At 36.9% G+C, this 16,780-nt stretch overlaps 1 protein-coding gene across 4 annotated transcripts; it reads left to right on the forward strand.

Moving 5' to 3' along the window:
* The first annotated feature begins 12,797 nt into the window (after positions 1-12,797).
* Positions 12,798-16,573, forward strand: LOC306873449 (B- and T-lymphocyte attenuator-like). 4 transcript variants are annotated; one of them, XM_079422754.1, is made up of 7 exons: positions 12,798-13,010; positions 13,198-13,261; positions 13,928-14,254; positions 14,359-14,400; positions 14,522-14,647; positions 14,772-14,812; positions 14,902-16,573. In XM_079422754.1, exons 1-7 carry the CDS (start codon positions 13,008-13,010, stop codon positions 15,196-15,198), a joined length of 900 nt encoding a protein of 299 aa, XP_079278880.1. In that variant the 5' UTR covers positions 12,798-13,007; the 3' UTR covers positions 15,199-16,573. The 4 variants fall into 4 exon arrangements, with proteins under 4 accessions (XP_079278880.1, XP_079278878.1, XP_079278879.1 ...); XM_079422752.1 differs by having other exon boundaries at positions 14,335-14,400; positions 14,902-15,635; XM_079422753.1 differs by lacking the exon at positions 12,798-13,010 and having other exon boundaries at positions 13,122-13,261; positions 14,902-15,635.
* Positions 16,574-16,780: the final 207 nt, after the last annotated feature.

Raw genomic sequence — 16,780 nt, forward strand, 5'->3', positions numbered from 1 at the left:
AATATAAGAAGTGAATATCTGGGAAACTAGTAAAAATAAATAAGGGGATAATGGACACCCTTGCCTAATACCATGTGACAAGTAAAATCTAGGAGAAGTACCATATATTCATTTAATTGTGCTATTACAGTTTGTTATGAACGCTCCTCCAAGAGATACTGGAGACAGTGGGTGAACGGAAAAAGACTTTTAATCAGTCAAGGGACTCAGAATACAAGAAAACTACATCCATATTATGGAAACATAACTTTAAGACACAACAAACCAGATTAAGGAACTCAAGGCTTATAAAGAACAGGGAACAAAGGAGCAAACGAGATAATTAACACAAGACAGGTGAACTGAATGATAATTAACTAAAATAGGACAGGAAATTCCAAATAAGGACAAAAAGGAAACTAGGCAGAAACCAAACCTTGACACAGTTGTAATATAGAGTTCTTACTGCCTTACAAAAATATTCACCAAAACTAAATTTTTCCACTGATTTAAATATAAATTTATGTTCAACTGAATCAGAAGCTTTATAAAAATCCAGCAAATTTGTTCCAGCAAATCACTATAATCCAATAAGTCTAAAACGAATCTAATATTATTCATTATATGTCGGTCCCTCATAAATCCAGACTGAGTCTCATCTATAACTGTATCCAAACAATCTTTAAGTCTTTTAGCAAATATTATGGCGAAAATTTTAAAGTAATTGTTAAGGAGTGTGATGGGTCGCCAGTTGTCTAAATTGGTAAGATCTTTCTTAGGTTTAGGAATTAAAGTTATGATACCTTGCATCAATGTAGGAGGTAAAGCCTCTTTTTCAATACTTTCTCTAAAAACCTGAGTTAAAAAGGGAGTAAGTTCATCAGCAAATAATTTGTACAGCTCAGCTGTAAGTCCATCACACCCTGGGGACTTATTGTTTTTCAAACTCTTAATTGCACTTTGTACTTCCTCGGGAGTAACAATGCTATCACAAAAAAATCGATCACTTTCAGATATAACCTTAACATAATTAACCGAGTCTAGAAACGAGGACGTTGTCTGCTCTGAATACCTTGAACTATAAAGATTCTTATAAAAATTGGCACTGTAGTTTTTATTTCCTTTGGATCTTTAACAATTTTGCTATCAACACAAAGTTGATCAATTGTTGAGAGGGTAAAATTATGCTTTTCTAGCTTAAAAAAATATGCGGAATTGAGTTCTTCCTCTTCGAGACATTTTTTCCTGGATCTTATATAAGCACCCCTAGCCTTTGATAAGTACAATTCATCCAATTTCATTTGCAAATCTGCAATTTCAGATTTTTTTCTAGAGACATGCAGTCAAAATTATTAGACTGAAATAATTTCATGATTAGGTTGTCCTCAAGAACCCTTCTTTTTTTGGCTAAAAGTGTTCCAACTTTTCTCAAATAAACACCCGTCTCAAACTTAAAAAGCTCCCAATTGGTATCAAAAGAATTTTGAATTGTGGCTGTTCTTTAATTTGATGCTTTACATCTGATAATTCTAACAGTGAACTGTTAAGTTTCCACAAAGAAGCTCTGCATTGGCCTGTTACACAATCTGCCATTAAAGGGGTATTAATAAAGATAGTTTTGTGGTCGGTCAATGGGGTACACTGAATGCCGACATTCAGATCAAAATTTGACATACATTTTGATATGAGCCAATAATCAATACGAGATTGTCTCCACTTTTATTGGCCCAAGTAAACTCTAAATTATTAGGAAATCTCTCTCTCCAAATGTCAACCAATTCAAAATTGTCTATTAGGTCTAATAGTGCAGGACAAGAACAAGCGGCCCTTTTTGGAAGATATCTGTCCAAAGAATTATTAAATGACACATTAAAGTCTCCTCCTAGAATGAAAAATGCATTAGGAAATGTATTAGACCAATAAGCTTCTCATCTAATTTGTAAAAAATTTTTTTAAAAAGAATTATTGTACCCATACATATTTCCGAGAATTACAGTTTGTTAGTTAGGTGAAATTACTAATAAATGAAAATGACCTAAGCTATCCGATTCTGACCCTAATATATCCCCACCAAATTTGTTTCTCAAAATTCTTACACCAGCTGAGTATTCGGTGCCATGTGAACTCCAAATATCATTATCCCACTGAGATTTCCACCATTTGTAATCATCAATAGTCGAATGACATTCCTGAAGAAAACAGAAGTCTGATTTGTGTTTTTTAGCAAACAAAAAAAGAGCTTTTCGTTTGACACTATCCCTGAGGCCCCTGGCATTAAAGGCTATTAAAGAAAATGACATGAACCACGAACAATATAGAAAAGAAACAAGAAAAGAAAAGAAAAAAGTTTGAGTGAACCAAAAGAGTACACTCGTTCAATCACTATCCTCCGAAAAGAGCAACAACCACAACAACAACTCAACCGGGAATAAGGTGTTCAGATTTAAGTTCAGAGAATAACAAAGACTACGCTTAAACTTCAGCTTTCGAGTAAAGATTTCAGAGCCCAAAGTAAAAGCGTGGCTCATTATACTACAAGCAGAACGGTGTAAATGACGCGGGTTCTGTGCAACCAAAACAGCGTTTTTTACGCAGTCACATCACAACATGAACAGATATCTGAGTGAGTTATGTATTTATGTTTTTATGTAGTGCTTATTCTGTATATTTGATGCAGAGCTTTTGTGGTGGAACATGTGACAGCGGCATTTGTGAAAAAATAAAAACTTAATGTGCCTCTTTGCAGGATCTGAAATTTCTGCAGACTGGTGAGGATGGAGAAGTCCACAGCAGCATCCTGGAAATGATCCACTGTCGTGAATGAGAGGCTCCGTCACTCCACCTGACCTTACTGCCTCATCTGGACCGGATGCTGCTGTGGTCTCTTCTTGTTCTGCTGGTTTCTGTTCATACAACATCAGTCAATGAAACCCGAGTTTCAGAAACTTCAAAAGCATCATAAACTGAGATCATGAAGTTTCTGAAAGTCAGGCTCCATTGACTGATACTGTATGAACAGAATCCAGCCTGACAAACTTGACCAAATTCACCTTTTGTGTTGCTGAAGGACACACTGATGGTGACTACTGCAGAGACCGAACCAGCAACCTTCTGCAAAAGATAAGCTTGTAATTGTAAACATGTGAAATAAAATTTGTCTAGAAATGGAATGCTGACAACATATGTAAGATGTTGTACTCTGTGTAAATGTGTTACAGGTAGTTCTCATGGAGAGCATGCACACAAATGTTTGGAACAGACGGAGCAGCAGCTAGATTTTCCCACATGAGTTCTTCTGTTCTTGTCCAAGATTGTGTGGTACGGAGAGCCTCATCCTTTCTGTGCACTCAGGCAATGATAGCCTCGATGCCCCTTTCCTATCCATGATCAGATCCAGTCTGGCTGCAGCAGAAAGGGTCGTGATGAACAGCAGAGATAGGTGAAGGTGGACACGATGGTCAGCTGCAGAACTGGAATATGTCTGGAGCCCTGTATTATGCATCACCACTCATTACAGTCAGTTGACCTTAATGTAAACAAGTTGCTCTGTAAGATCTGAATGCTCATATATGGCAATGCGACATCTGTTTATTTGCTTCATTGTGTTTTTCTTTTATTTGTTTGTCAGTTTAATATTTGAGCGTAAATATCTATACTACTAAAACATACCCCTTTTTACTTGCTTTAATGGTGCATTATGTAAAATGTGTCTTAATCTAACAATAATTATTGTGTGCTTGCTTTCATTTGAGGTACTCTCTGCACACGCGTGTGACTAGGACACATACGGTTTCCTTGATGCCAAAGGAAGTTTTCAGGTTTTCGTGGTGTGAATTAAAGTCATTTTTCTGAAGTGTAATTATTCCAACGATATGCACAGTAAGTATTGATGTTGTCTCCGAGGCAACGGAGCTCGTTTCAGGCCTTCCCGAAGCGGCGGAGCCCGCTGATGTTCCCTCCGAGGCAGCGGAGCTCACTTCAGGGCCTCCCGAAGCGGCATTAAGGGGTGAATGAAATACGGGATTTATTTTTGAGACATGAAACACGGGATGAATTCTCCTGTACGCTGGAGGAAGTTTGAGGCGGACTGCCACCGGACTAAGGACTTTGGTGACAGGAAACGGGCCAATGAATTTGGGAGCAAGTTTATTACAAACGGAGTGGAGTGGAATGTTCTTAGAAGAAAGTCAAACTTTTTGACCAATGACATATACAGAAGGCTTCGACCGGTGGCGATCAGCCTCAGAGATGGGCGGGGGAGGGACTTGTAGGCATTCCGGAAGGGGGAGTAACAGTGGTCTAGAGTCCGTTCTCCACGTGTGTTGCATGATATGTGCTGGAAGAATTTTGGTGCGATCCTCCTAAGATCGGCTTTGTTGAAATCCCCGGTTATATTAATTGCAGTGTCAGGGTGCACGGTCTCCTGTCTGCATAAATGCCCATACAGTTCCTTGAGTGCTGCATCTGTGTCGGCTTGAGGGGGGATGTAAACAGCTGTAATGATGACCGCTGTGAATTCCCTCGGTAACCACAGCGGCCGGCACAGAAGCGTGAGTTATTCCAGGTCAGCAGAACAAAGAGATTGTATAGGATGTGCATTCTTCCGATCACACCAAGAATTGTTGATCATGAAGCATACACCTCCTCCTTTGCTTTTCCCTGAGAGTTCCGGCATTCTATCCGCGCGATGCACGGAGAAACCCGTGGGTTCGATAGCAAAGTCTGGTACCTCTCGAGACATCCATGTTTCTGTGAGGCAAATAATGGAGCAATCCCTGATCTCAAGCAGGAAAGAAATCCGCGCTCTCAGTTCACAGAGTTTATTGTCCAGGGACTGGACGTTAGCCAGTAGGATACTTTGTAGCGGTGGTCGGTCTGCTTGGCGTCTTAATCTGACAAGAATGCCGGCTCTCTCTCCTCTTCTCCGGCTCCGTTTTCGACATTGCGGTCGGGCGACCCAAACAAAGGGCTCCGCAGTGTTGTTCGGGTTAGTGTTGAGGAATTTAAAGTCTGGTTTGCGGTGAGTAACTGTAGAACCGATTTCCAGAAGTGTTTGTCTGTTGTAAACAATTAGGCAGACAACATCCTGAACAAGAAACATCCAAATTACGTACAAAACAAACAAAAAGCTGCCATACTCTGTGTCATCTTGCCATATATGTTGTGAGTGAGGGTGTGGCTGTGGACACTACCTCTGTGTTGCCAGATCCAGCTGTTATAAGTGATTTTGGACTTGTCTTTCCACTCTTTTTGACACTTTAGAAAGTTAATAAAGTAGAAATTTGCAGTTTAGGGTCAGTGATATCTTTATCTTATTTTAATTGCAAAAGATTTGAAATAATTTTGGTGAGGAGCGAGGAGTACTTTCAAAACACGATCTTTTAATAGTCCAAACACGTAGGGAAATACAGGGAAAAAATGTTCAGAACCGACACAGAGACAGGGAAACACAGGGCTTATGAACACAGGATAATAAGGGAACTAAGGGGACACAACTGGGATCAAATTAACAATTAACATGAGGGAGAAACTGGGTCACAGAACACATGGGGAGCAAAAACAGGTCCATGATCCTGACATATACATTATGCAAATGTTGGGGGCGTAAACATTAATGATCCTGACTGTAACGTCACAGTCTGTGTTATGTTAGGATTTGCCTCTTTTTCAGTGGTCTTTTGTCTTTTACATAAGAAAGAGGAAACAATGGTGTTTCAGGCTCACGGGGAGCTGTCATTTCCATGTTCAGAACTCTTATTATTCAACTATGCCAAGGTATATACAGTTTTCCATTCTTTAAATTAGATAAAATATAAAATGATCTAATAAAGTTTATAAAGTTCTTTACATGCTGTTATCAAAGTGAATTCAGTAATTCCCCTATTAAAATTTCAGTGGAACACTTGATCCTTTTTTTTTTTTTTTTAATCCATTACATGCAGGTCCTGCAAGTATTTACATGAGATTTATACAAGAGTTTGCATAACCTAGTTTATCAGGGGGTGGGTCCAGACATTTCCTTATATTCATTTACATACCTTTCAAATTATTTATACATAATGCTGTCCACATTATGTATTACACATCATCATCTTCGTGGGTGAAAACACAAGCCTCATACCAGCACTGATTCAACACCTCACTGGAAAGATGAAAGCGTCCATCATTCTCCTGATTCTCATCTGTGGACTTACTAAAGCTCTGATTAGAGAGCATTTCTATTTGAGCATCCCCAAGAACTGGACTGATGCGCAGAGTTACTGCAGGACATATTACACAGATCTGTCAACCATCACAAGTCAAGTAGAACAAAACATGATAACAGAGCTGGCAGGAGGAAACACTTTAGACAAGTGGATCGGCCTGTATAGGAACAAATCCAACATTAATCAGTTTCTGTGGTCTGATGGAAATTCATTTTCTTTCTCCAGCTGGGCACTTTATCAACCCAATAATCTTAATGGAAATCAAAACTGTGTATTGTCCCATCTCATGTGGGTAGACTATAGCTGTAATACGTTACTTACTTTTTCCTGCTACAAGACTGTCTTCATTCTTGTTAAGGAGAAGAAGACATGGGAGGAAGCGCTGCAGTACTGCAGGACTCACCACACTGATCTGGCCAGCATCACCACTGAGAGACAATTACAGCTGACAAAAAATGAGACAAGAGAATCTCAGACAGAAAGTGTGTGGACAGGCCTGCGTTACCTGGCTGGGGAATGGTTCTGGGTCAGCAACAAACCTCTGGGGATTCCGAATTCATTGCCAGAGTGCCCAACTCAGCCTTATCGATGTGGAGCCCGCAACACTAAAACTGACAAATGGGAGAACAGAGACTGTGACGAGAAGCTCAACTTCCTCTGCAGCTGAAAAGTAAGTGACGCAAAGTAGTTTTTGCAAAAGTTAAGTCAATGAGCTTTGATAAATAAGCAAATTTAACATGCTAAATGTTGTGCATATCTGAAATATTTACATAATATTTTTAGGAATATTCCCTGATGCTGTTTTTGAACTGAAGAGGAATATCTGGTCATCATGGAATACACATACTGCATCTTCAGGAATTTATGATGTTTGTCTAAGTGTGTGCAAAATCTTTTCAGCAAAGTGTCCAACTACTTTCTTAAATGTAGGGTAGACTGAGTACAGTAGAGATACTTTCAGCTTTTCTCATCACTACACAAAAACTAGATGCTAAAATGAAGTGATTTTTCACATGATATTTATTTTGCTTGTGTACTAAAATATCATGAATTGATAATAGCCATAAGTAGTTCATATTTTCCACAATTAGCTCATAAATATGAGATGCATTTTTGTCTCAAATGTACCCATATGGTGTGGCATGGTACAGTTGAGATACCCATTCTTAATGCTCTAAAGCTGGCTAACTATTTATTGCAAATGTAATAAATTACAAAATTAGAGTTTTACATAATTACAGTTTAAAAATAACAATATACATACCCATTTATTATTTAACCCTACCCCTAAACCTACGCATCACTCGGATCTTTCTGCATTTTTACATTTTCAATCATTCTATATGATTTATAAGCTTGTTTCATCATGGGGACCCTAAAAACTATTCCCATAAGGTCAATTTACTAGTATTACTATACTTGTGGGGACATTTGGTCCCCATAATGTAAGTAATAGCAGAACACAAACACACACATCCTCTAAATGCATTTTATTTTATATGATTGGACTGTTACTGTATACAGTGCATAGCAACCTATAAAGGGTGTCTCAACCGTACCCACTTTACCACCTTGTATATTTCTTAAAATGCTATGTAATCCTTTTAACATTCATGTTAGAAAATATGTCCATTAATAACAGACAGTGGAAATATCACAAATATCATTTTTTAACAGATGTAAATTTGACTTTTATCCTATTATCATAACACTGTACAACTAAACAGCATGTGAAGCAATAGGACACCAATCCAGGTACTGTCGATACACTGTGTCTCAACCGTACCCCACTGACCTGCTTGCACATTTCTCTAGATTATGAAAAGACCTTGCATGGCACAATGTCCTAAAATATGTAGATTTTTAGAGCACAGAGTAATATGTAATGTGATACTGATTTTATTCAACAGTTCAATAAACAATAAGATAATATCAAGAGACTTACGTTTTAGCCACTATATTTCCTGTTTTTGTGCTATTTCTCGACAACAAAAAATATTCAAAACACAGCCACGGCGCTGTTTTGCGTCTGTGAGCAACATGATGGTGTTTTGTCCCTGAATTAATGAATCAATAGTTTAAATGATTCGGTTCAATCGCAATGACTTACATATTAACAGTGACTTGATGCCACCTACTGGAGATTTTAATTTCACATTTACAGTATCTTTTCATTTTTTAAATAATTTCAAATATAAGTATTCAACATTTCATGTTTAAAATATCAAAACATTATTTATGCATTTGTAACGGCAAGTTAAAGCATTCCATGTCCCCTCTGCACGTCTAAATGCCACTTCATATGCATCTTCTGTAAAGATGAATTTTGTTGATACTGATTTCATTTGTTTGGTAACAGCCTAAATGTATTATTATAATTGACTGATTAAATGTAAGAATTTGACTCAAAAGATGATGCACTTTTAGATAAAAAAAAAGGTTTTATTAAGGTAAAAATGGACCATAAAAGGTAAAAATCAATTTAAACTTATTGGAAAAGATAAATTTATATCACTGCTGTGAACTGACCACACAGAATATGAAGAATATCAAAAACTTTAGGAGCCAGCTGTCCACGGCAGTCCTTAAGATACCAGTACAATAACACACTCAGCAAAATATTGTCTAATTATCTTTATCGATAAAATCCCAGGAAATGTTGAGATTATATTTTGTTAGTAATGCACACCCCTAGTACTGACACAAAATGATTTGCAACGGTCCCTTTGTCACTTCCAGAGTAGACAGCATCGGGTTGTTGGTTTATTTCTGTTGAGGGTTTTTTTTTTTTTTTTTGGCTAGTAGAATTTATGAATGGCCGGTAACTTAAAAATTTAGTAGCCAAATTGACTGGTGAGTGAAAAAGTTCATTTCAATCCCTGTGTGTAATGTAACATAAATAAAACTGTTGTGGCTGTTTACGTTGAAAAATCACACCCCAGCATAGTATATGCAATAATGACAATGTTGTTACCCAATATATAATTTAATTATGACGATAAAATTCCCAGTATCGCGTTGGTGACACTTACATTGGTATCACTTCTGTGAGCCCATCACGGAATTTTCGGCGATTCCGTGATGCCACCACAGATTCGGAGTTACGGGTCCGTGGTCATTAAAGGAATTCTATGAGACCAGGGCCACGTTCAGCTCCGAAAAAAACGGTGCAAAACGTGTATTAAACGGAAACGGTGGTTCGTTGAAAACCTTGCTCTGATGACACAAGAGTTGCAACTATCGCAGCTGAGAAGATCACTCTGTGTTCTTTTTAATAATTTCCGGAACCTGATTAAATCGGTATAAATACGTGTTTAATACTCCAAAATACTCTCGATGTTACAGTCACTGCCCTTGCCGTCCTGAATAAAAGAGAACATCCCAATCGAGTGAAGGGATTTGTGGAAACTGTGGTTCCTAATTATTGTGATCCAACATTTGCCTCGCATTTCAAGATGAAAAGAAATTTCAGGTGAAGGACAATCCACTTACTTCCGAGACTGTGTGATCTATATGACCTTATTACTTTTATTGTGAGTATTGGGCTTATCTTTATTGCTGATCCCTAGCTGTTGTTGTGCTATGATATTGTAATATTTATCATTATATAATCAGAGGAGCATAGAAAAGTTTATGAAAGTGTCACTCCACAATACAATAGCAAAATATATAAATATAAATATGTATAGTATTTTTATGTTACATTAATCAGTGTCTAGCACTCCTGAGGAAAGGATATGGACCAGAAGACATTGCAATTATTACATATTTAGACAGATTTAAAGAAGTTCCAGATCTTGTGCTCTTATTATTTCAGTTATTTTGCCTTTAATGTAAATAAACATGTCAAACAATATACTTATTCTTGTGAATTTATTTTGATGTTAATTACATTTACTTACAAATTCATCATCATCATGTTGATATGCTATGTTACTATAAAACTCTTATGACAAACATGTCTTCTAATATCTTCAATTGTTGCGCATACCGAGCTGCAGCGGACACATATTAAATGACTTCACTTGGACCCATTGTGCGACCTGTCTCTTTAATACCGCGTGGTTTACATACAAGTTGCTGCTGATAGGGCTGACATTTCTGACACACCCACCAAACAAGAGAAAACGTATCTCAAACCCCGTTGCACACCGTTTCCAGGAAACATGTTGTTCAACCTGGAAACCGGAGCAAAACGTTGGACAAATGGTATGAGCCTGAACGTGCCCCAGGACAGGTTGCCTGATGCAAACGACTCGATTAGTTCCGGGTTTGATGAAGGCCCGCCTTCCGAAAAACGAAATGCGTTGTGATTGGTTAGCTGTCCCAGTGCGTTGTGATTGGCGAACAGCTTAAATTGCATTTCAGTATTGCCCCGCCCCTTGCCAAAATAGCATTTTCAATGTCAATATTGCCATATCATCAGACCTCGAGAATATTGAACAAGAGGATCAAGCAGAACCTTTGAACGCACAGATATTGCAAGACATATTAAAGTGGTAATGTTGTTGTTGTGTTTTTTTTTTTTCTTGTCTAAATCACATTTAAAAATAACTGCATGTACAGATAAGTGCAACAGTAATATGTATTATGCTTATTGTTCTTTAATTCTAACATTATAACATGAATTGCACTGAAACTGTTATACAGTTGAATTTATTTATACCATGCCACAGACTTACACTATTTGTGGCGGCATATATCTGCAAATTAATTCTCTGCCAGCAGGAGGCGCTGTTGGAGCGGGAGAGAGCGAGGTTTCACCGGTAACGCTGTACACAAAACAGCGCTCTGCTCACAAACTCTGCTTTATCAGACTTTACATGCAAGATGAAATGAAATTTTTCTGAAAACAGTTGGTTTCCATCAGAAATACAGTGATATAAAAGCACCCGCACCGGTTTTTGATTTTGAAAAGTGCAGAGCTCAACCAAGAGCACCCCCCCCCCCCCCCCCCCCCCCTTGAAAAGTTCTTGAAAAGGGATTTTTAAAAAACAAAATATCTCCCTTTGGAGTGGACTTTGAGATTTGTAACTTTGTTGATCGTTATATGCCCGAACATACACACTGCACACTGACTAAAATTCAAAAAGTGAAAAAGCATAAAAGGACCCCTTTACATCTAGTTCTAGATATTTATTTGCATGCATTTAAAATGACTTCTCAGTTTTAAGCAGGATTTGCATAGTGCTCGAGGAAGCACTGTCCTTGAGGAACATGTTTGCATAGTTTCCAATTTCCATCTAAGCCAATTTACATCAAACAATAATGTGGTTTATTTTTTATTGTGATTAGGAAGAACACAGAAGAGTTAAGTGGGGTTACGAGTTCGACAGTACTTCTTTATTTAATGTTTAAAAACACTGAACTAATATTTTCAACCATTTGAACAGTCTAACTTACTGTTATAGCAACAACAAAAAAACTCGTTCAACTTGACACTCCTTGTAAACATTAACACAGTGCTATTCACATATCAGCAAGACAAAACGTTTGATTTAATCATAATAAAGCAATCTGCAGGAAGGTATTCCGAACAAGAGTCAGGCAGGAGAAGTGTAGCAGATGTAGGCCTATATATTATGGTAAAATTCTTCTGGTAAAATAAATTTTATTATTTTTCTGCTTATACTACATACATTACAATTTTTTTATTCACAAGAAAAGCAGACTTTTTATCAGACTTTGCGTTTTTGTATTCTCAATTTAAAGAGTGCAGTATTGAAGTGTACTCTGCTTGATAGAGTGCATGAAAACAGGCATTACAGATTGTATCTTTGAGCAGTGTTTGCGCTATTTCTCTCCTGAAGTTTTGACTGATCAAAATGTCTTGGTACCCATTAAAGTCAACATGAAATCAGAATTGACATTTCTTTTTTCTCATTCAAGAAGCTGTGTCACAGTAGGGAAGAAAAGATTAACACAACCTCCATTGCATGCTGACTTTAAACTAGGGTTGCGGTTTTTCTTAGCCCCGTCACACAAGTGCATTTCAATGCAGGCGACTGTTGTTGTTGCTTGGGCCCGTGTAGCCAGCTTGTTAAATAACCAATTAGTTGAAAAAAAATCTGTGGCCATTTATGACCTGCACTTCCAAAGGAAATTTCAGCTTCATGTGCAGTATGTGTGTACTATGCTGATGGCAAAATTTACATCACATGTACTGTATGTGTACCCAAGCGTACTGGTGAAAAACAAACTATACTTTGGGCTCATGCACAATCATATCTCTTTCCAATGTCACTGAAGACATGTTGGAATGATGGTGCAAATGTTTTCCTGCTAGTAACATACAAATACTAGACACAAAACACATGTTAAGGTGTAAATGCCACTCATATCTCTTCAAGAAGACCTGAAAAATGGTTAATAACAAACTTGGATTGGTATAAAACTAGCTCTCATTCCTGCATCATTCAAGCAACAGCCACTTAAATAAATAGAAATTCTAACAATTAGGCTAATTGTGTAGACCTCCTTGGAGAGAAGACAGTTTGAAGTGGTGTTCAGTCATTATCCACAAGGAGGTGTCACTGAGTTCATCGTCTGAGTTTCTTCATTCTTTTTCTCTTCAACATTTACATGAAAGTTCAACCAACCTGGACAAGGTTCAGACAACCTGAAACCACTACAAGCACACTAGATGATATTTGACACTGTCAATGATGAAAGAAAGCAAACCAAAAACAACAACCATCAAAAATGGACACAAAGACGACAAAGAAATATAAAGAAATGCTGAGAAATAACACAGGTGAAAAGAACCTATGATCAAAGAAGGTGAAGATAAAAAAGGTACAAGAAAAGAGAAAGCAAACAAAAATGGTGAGTGACGTCAAAGTGGAACTTATAGCTTACAGCACACTTCCACTTCACTCTTGGTCTTTCCAATACACGCATTCGTAGACATACTCGTGACAAACAATGTGCATAGCTCTCATTTTGGACATTAGTTTTTAAACACACATTGTCTGATTAAAATCATTTGATCATGCGCAACTGTGTCTTCCAGATCATTTGTAATCTTGCTGTTTCTCTCCTACTGCTATCGCTTAGTGTCAGCGGCAACACAAATGGTAAGTATTAAGATCTTCTCTATGATGCCACATTACTGACTAATGTTGGTCAGCAATATATTGTTAATTGTGATTTCTAGGGAATATTGTGGTATGTGTATGGCAACAGATGTGGTATGTGTATGGTTTTGTGAGTTACAATTTAACCTTTCATCTGACAAATTATTTTCTGACCTGATATCATATGCATAGTAGCAAGTAAATGTTTGCTTGGAGAACTTAAATTTTAGAATTTTAGTTAGTTTAGAATGTTAGATACCTCCTCCATCTAAATCATTAACTCATCTCAGATGATATAATATAGCTGGAAATCTATTGGCTTAGTCTTTTTGCCAGTATCAACAAGTAGATGTAATGAATAAAACTTGGTCTCCTTCCAATTCTTAAAAAAAAACCTTACTTATGCTCTTACTTATGTTTACGGGTTGGGGTTGGGGATGCCTGGTTAGAGAATAGTGGATCTGATTCTGATTTATATATATATTTATGTTTTTATAAGTTTGGCCTAGTACTGCTTACATCAGTAAAGATTCTTATTACTTTCAAAACTTTTTATTGAAAATAAGAAGATTTCGCTTCACCTTTGCAGGATTGAAAATCATGATGTGAAAGGCTTTTCTTTGTACTACATCTACATTTTTCCTTTATTTTCCTTCATTATTTTAGGGTCTGAGCAGAGTTGTTATCCAGTGATCAAAGTGCCACGAAACACAGTGTTTCTAGCTCCTGTTATGAGCGTGTTGAAGATAAACTGTACTATATCTCTACGTGGATGTCACAGGAGCCCAAGAGTCTCATGGTGCAAACTCTATGGAGATATCTGTAATTCTTTAAATTACTCAGATCACATAAGAACTGAGTGGAAGAACATCACAGAACATGAAGCGATGGCTTTCCTGATTTTCCTGAACATCTCAATGGAGGATACAGGTTTCTACAGATGTAAAGAAGGCGACGTGTCTATAAGCCATACTATTAATGTGACTGTAACAGGTAAGAGACATTATCTTTAGATTCACTGATGGACTGTAAACATTCACATATTTTGTTAATGTAAATAATGACATTACTAGGACATTTTTTTATATTTTTAATAGATAATAAGGAGGATAAGATTTCACACAATCAAAGCAACACAAGTAAGGGCATGACCATTAATGTTTTGCTTGGACAAATGCATCTTAATTTGTTTATAAGAACCATAAGTTGATAATGACAACAACTCTTAAATATCATTTTATTCAATTTCTTCAATATTAGGTGATCTGAATTCAGGTCCAACAGATGATCTACAGTGGCTCTGGCCATATGTGTACATCTGCAGTGGAATAGCAGGGCTAGTGGTGATAGTTATTACTGTAACATTGTTTATCATCAGATGCCAAGGTGAGTGGTTTGGGAGTTTAAACGAAACTTTACTGTTCTAAACATAGATAAAGTTACAATGCAATTAGATATAGTTACAATAAAATTTTGCTTTTATTTCTCTTTTCCTTGGATGATCCTTTAGGGACAAAATCAACAAGCAAAAATATGACCGTTAAAAATCAGGTATCTTTTATTTTAATTTTGCTCAGTGAAACTGTATATTGTATATGTTGAAAATAATGTTTTGGTTGTTTATGTTTTCCCTTCCACAGTATATGGAAACACAAAGAAGTGATCTGCCTCCTCTTCCTCATCACAGCACCCGTTCCCCTTCTAATCAGCTGACCTCCGCTTTATATCATGGCTGTGAAACTCCACCTGTCAGAGGATCATCATCAGCTGGAAGAGTTTCAGATGGTAGACACAACACTGTTGGCACAGAAAGAGGAGAAGAAGAGAATGCTCTGGTTTATGCTTCTTTGAATCACCAGGCCATGTCAAGAGGGCCGAGAAGAACAGCACGACATGAACCAGAACCTTCAGAATATGCTGCAATCCGGTTCCAGTGATTCAGTCATTTATTAGACTATTTTAAAAGAATACTGAGAAACGACCAGAGAAAAATGGTCACTCATTTGCTATTCTGTATTTAGAAATACTCTATATGAGGAGCAAGAGTCCAGGCATTTGGAAACCTATTTTTCTGGGTTGATAATGCAACTGGTTGCTGGTATCTCAAAGGTCCAGTAAAAATTACAAATGAAACACAATTAAAAATAATTTTTAAAATTTTAAATGTTTCTGTCCTACTGAAATAAATAAAATAATAAATATTTGTGGAATATGATGCTGTAACTTGTGGAAGGTAATAAACCACACAACAACTGACAATAGTTTCTGCAATGAATGATCCTATGTCTATGTAATATGCTATTTTATTAAACATAAGAAGTGGTTTTTGAATGTTGTCTTTGGCAACATTTTTAAGGCTGAACTTTTACTACTGAATAACTTAAGGCCTGGGTAACACTTTATTTGAAGGTGTCCTTGTTATGTGTACACGACACATACGTCCTACGTCATCCCCCAGAACGGCTTGCATGTATGACAGTCTCTTCAAATGAGACTTCTTCATTTAGGAGAGCTGGATTGACACCCACAACTCCAGATTCACCCTGTGGCACATAGTCTAGGTCATCAGCATCATATATTTCAGACTCTGAATCAGGACTAAGAATTGCGTCATCTTCCTTATCATGCAACATCTCTACAAACATTTCAGCCGTTGATCTAGAATGACTGGGACCATACTAACACTAGATAAAGGGTGCACAACAAGCAGTCGGTCATGTTTGTACTGATTATATATTGTCGCTGTCAGACAGAAACCTTGTATGTCCAAAACCATTACTCTTCAGGAACACTGACAGACAAAAATGGTGACCAATAGCACTGATTTATGACAAAAAAGAAAAATGATGAAATGTGGAGATACGAGGTTTCTGCCTGACAGCAATGAATACTTGTATATAATAATGTATTATTTTGACTTTTATATTGTTGACCTAGCTAACATTAGTTAGCTAAAATAGAACATGCTAATATAGTATTGGATATGTGTCTCTGTCTCACTAGTAATAGATTTCAAGGTCAAGGTAACCTTAACCTAACATTCAAATATTATGTCCAGTTATCTTCCACAGTATATCAAATATTTTCTGTGGTAATTATAAAATAAGACAATGCATCAACTATACAAAACCAGCCATGATGAGTTGTGAAATGTGGGGCGGGTGAAAAGTTTTCTGCAGTAAATATGTTCCTACTTGCAAAAAATGAGCAAATATCAAAGGTTTCTACGTGTAAAATTGATGTAAAAATACAAAACAGTGTGTTTTTATAAAGTAAAGAAAGGACAAATAAACATAAAGATTTGTGGAAATCAAAAACAAGATATTTAATGAATACCTGGAATAATAAATGATAAAATGCTTTTCTTTCAAAGATTCAGCAAAGAATCACTCAGGCATGATTGAAATAACATAAGAAATGAATACAGGTCATTTTAGGCCCATGTGTGTAAAATTGATGTAGAAATCCAAAAACTGTGTTTGTTTACAAAATAAGGAAGGAAAAATAAACAAAATGATT

The sequence above is a fragment of the Barbus barbus genome, assembly GCF_936440315.1.
Source record: "Barbus barbus genome assembly, chromosome: 8".
In the NCBI taxonomy this organism is placed as follows: Eukaryota; Metazoa; Chordata; class Actinopteri; order Cypriniformes; family Cyprinidae; genus Barbus; species Barbus barbus.

Excerpts from the sequence above, each read along its gene's own strand:
- LOC306873449 (XM_079422751.1), top strand. The coding sequence starts at position 13,177 with ATGCGCAACTGTGTCTTCCAGATCATTTGTAATCTTGCTGTTTCTCTC. Across the intron at positions 14,401-14,521 it reads ACACAATCAAAGCAACACAA|GTGATCTGAATTCAGGTCCA; the intron begins GTAAGGGCATGA and ends CTTCAATATTAG. Across the intron at positions 14,813-14,901 it reads ATATGACCGTTAAAAATCAG|TATATGGAAACACAAAGAAG; the intron begins GTATCTTTTATT and ends TCCCTTCCACAG.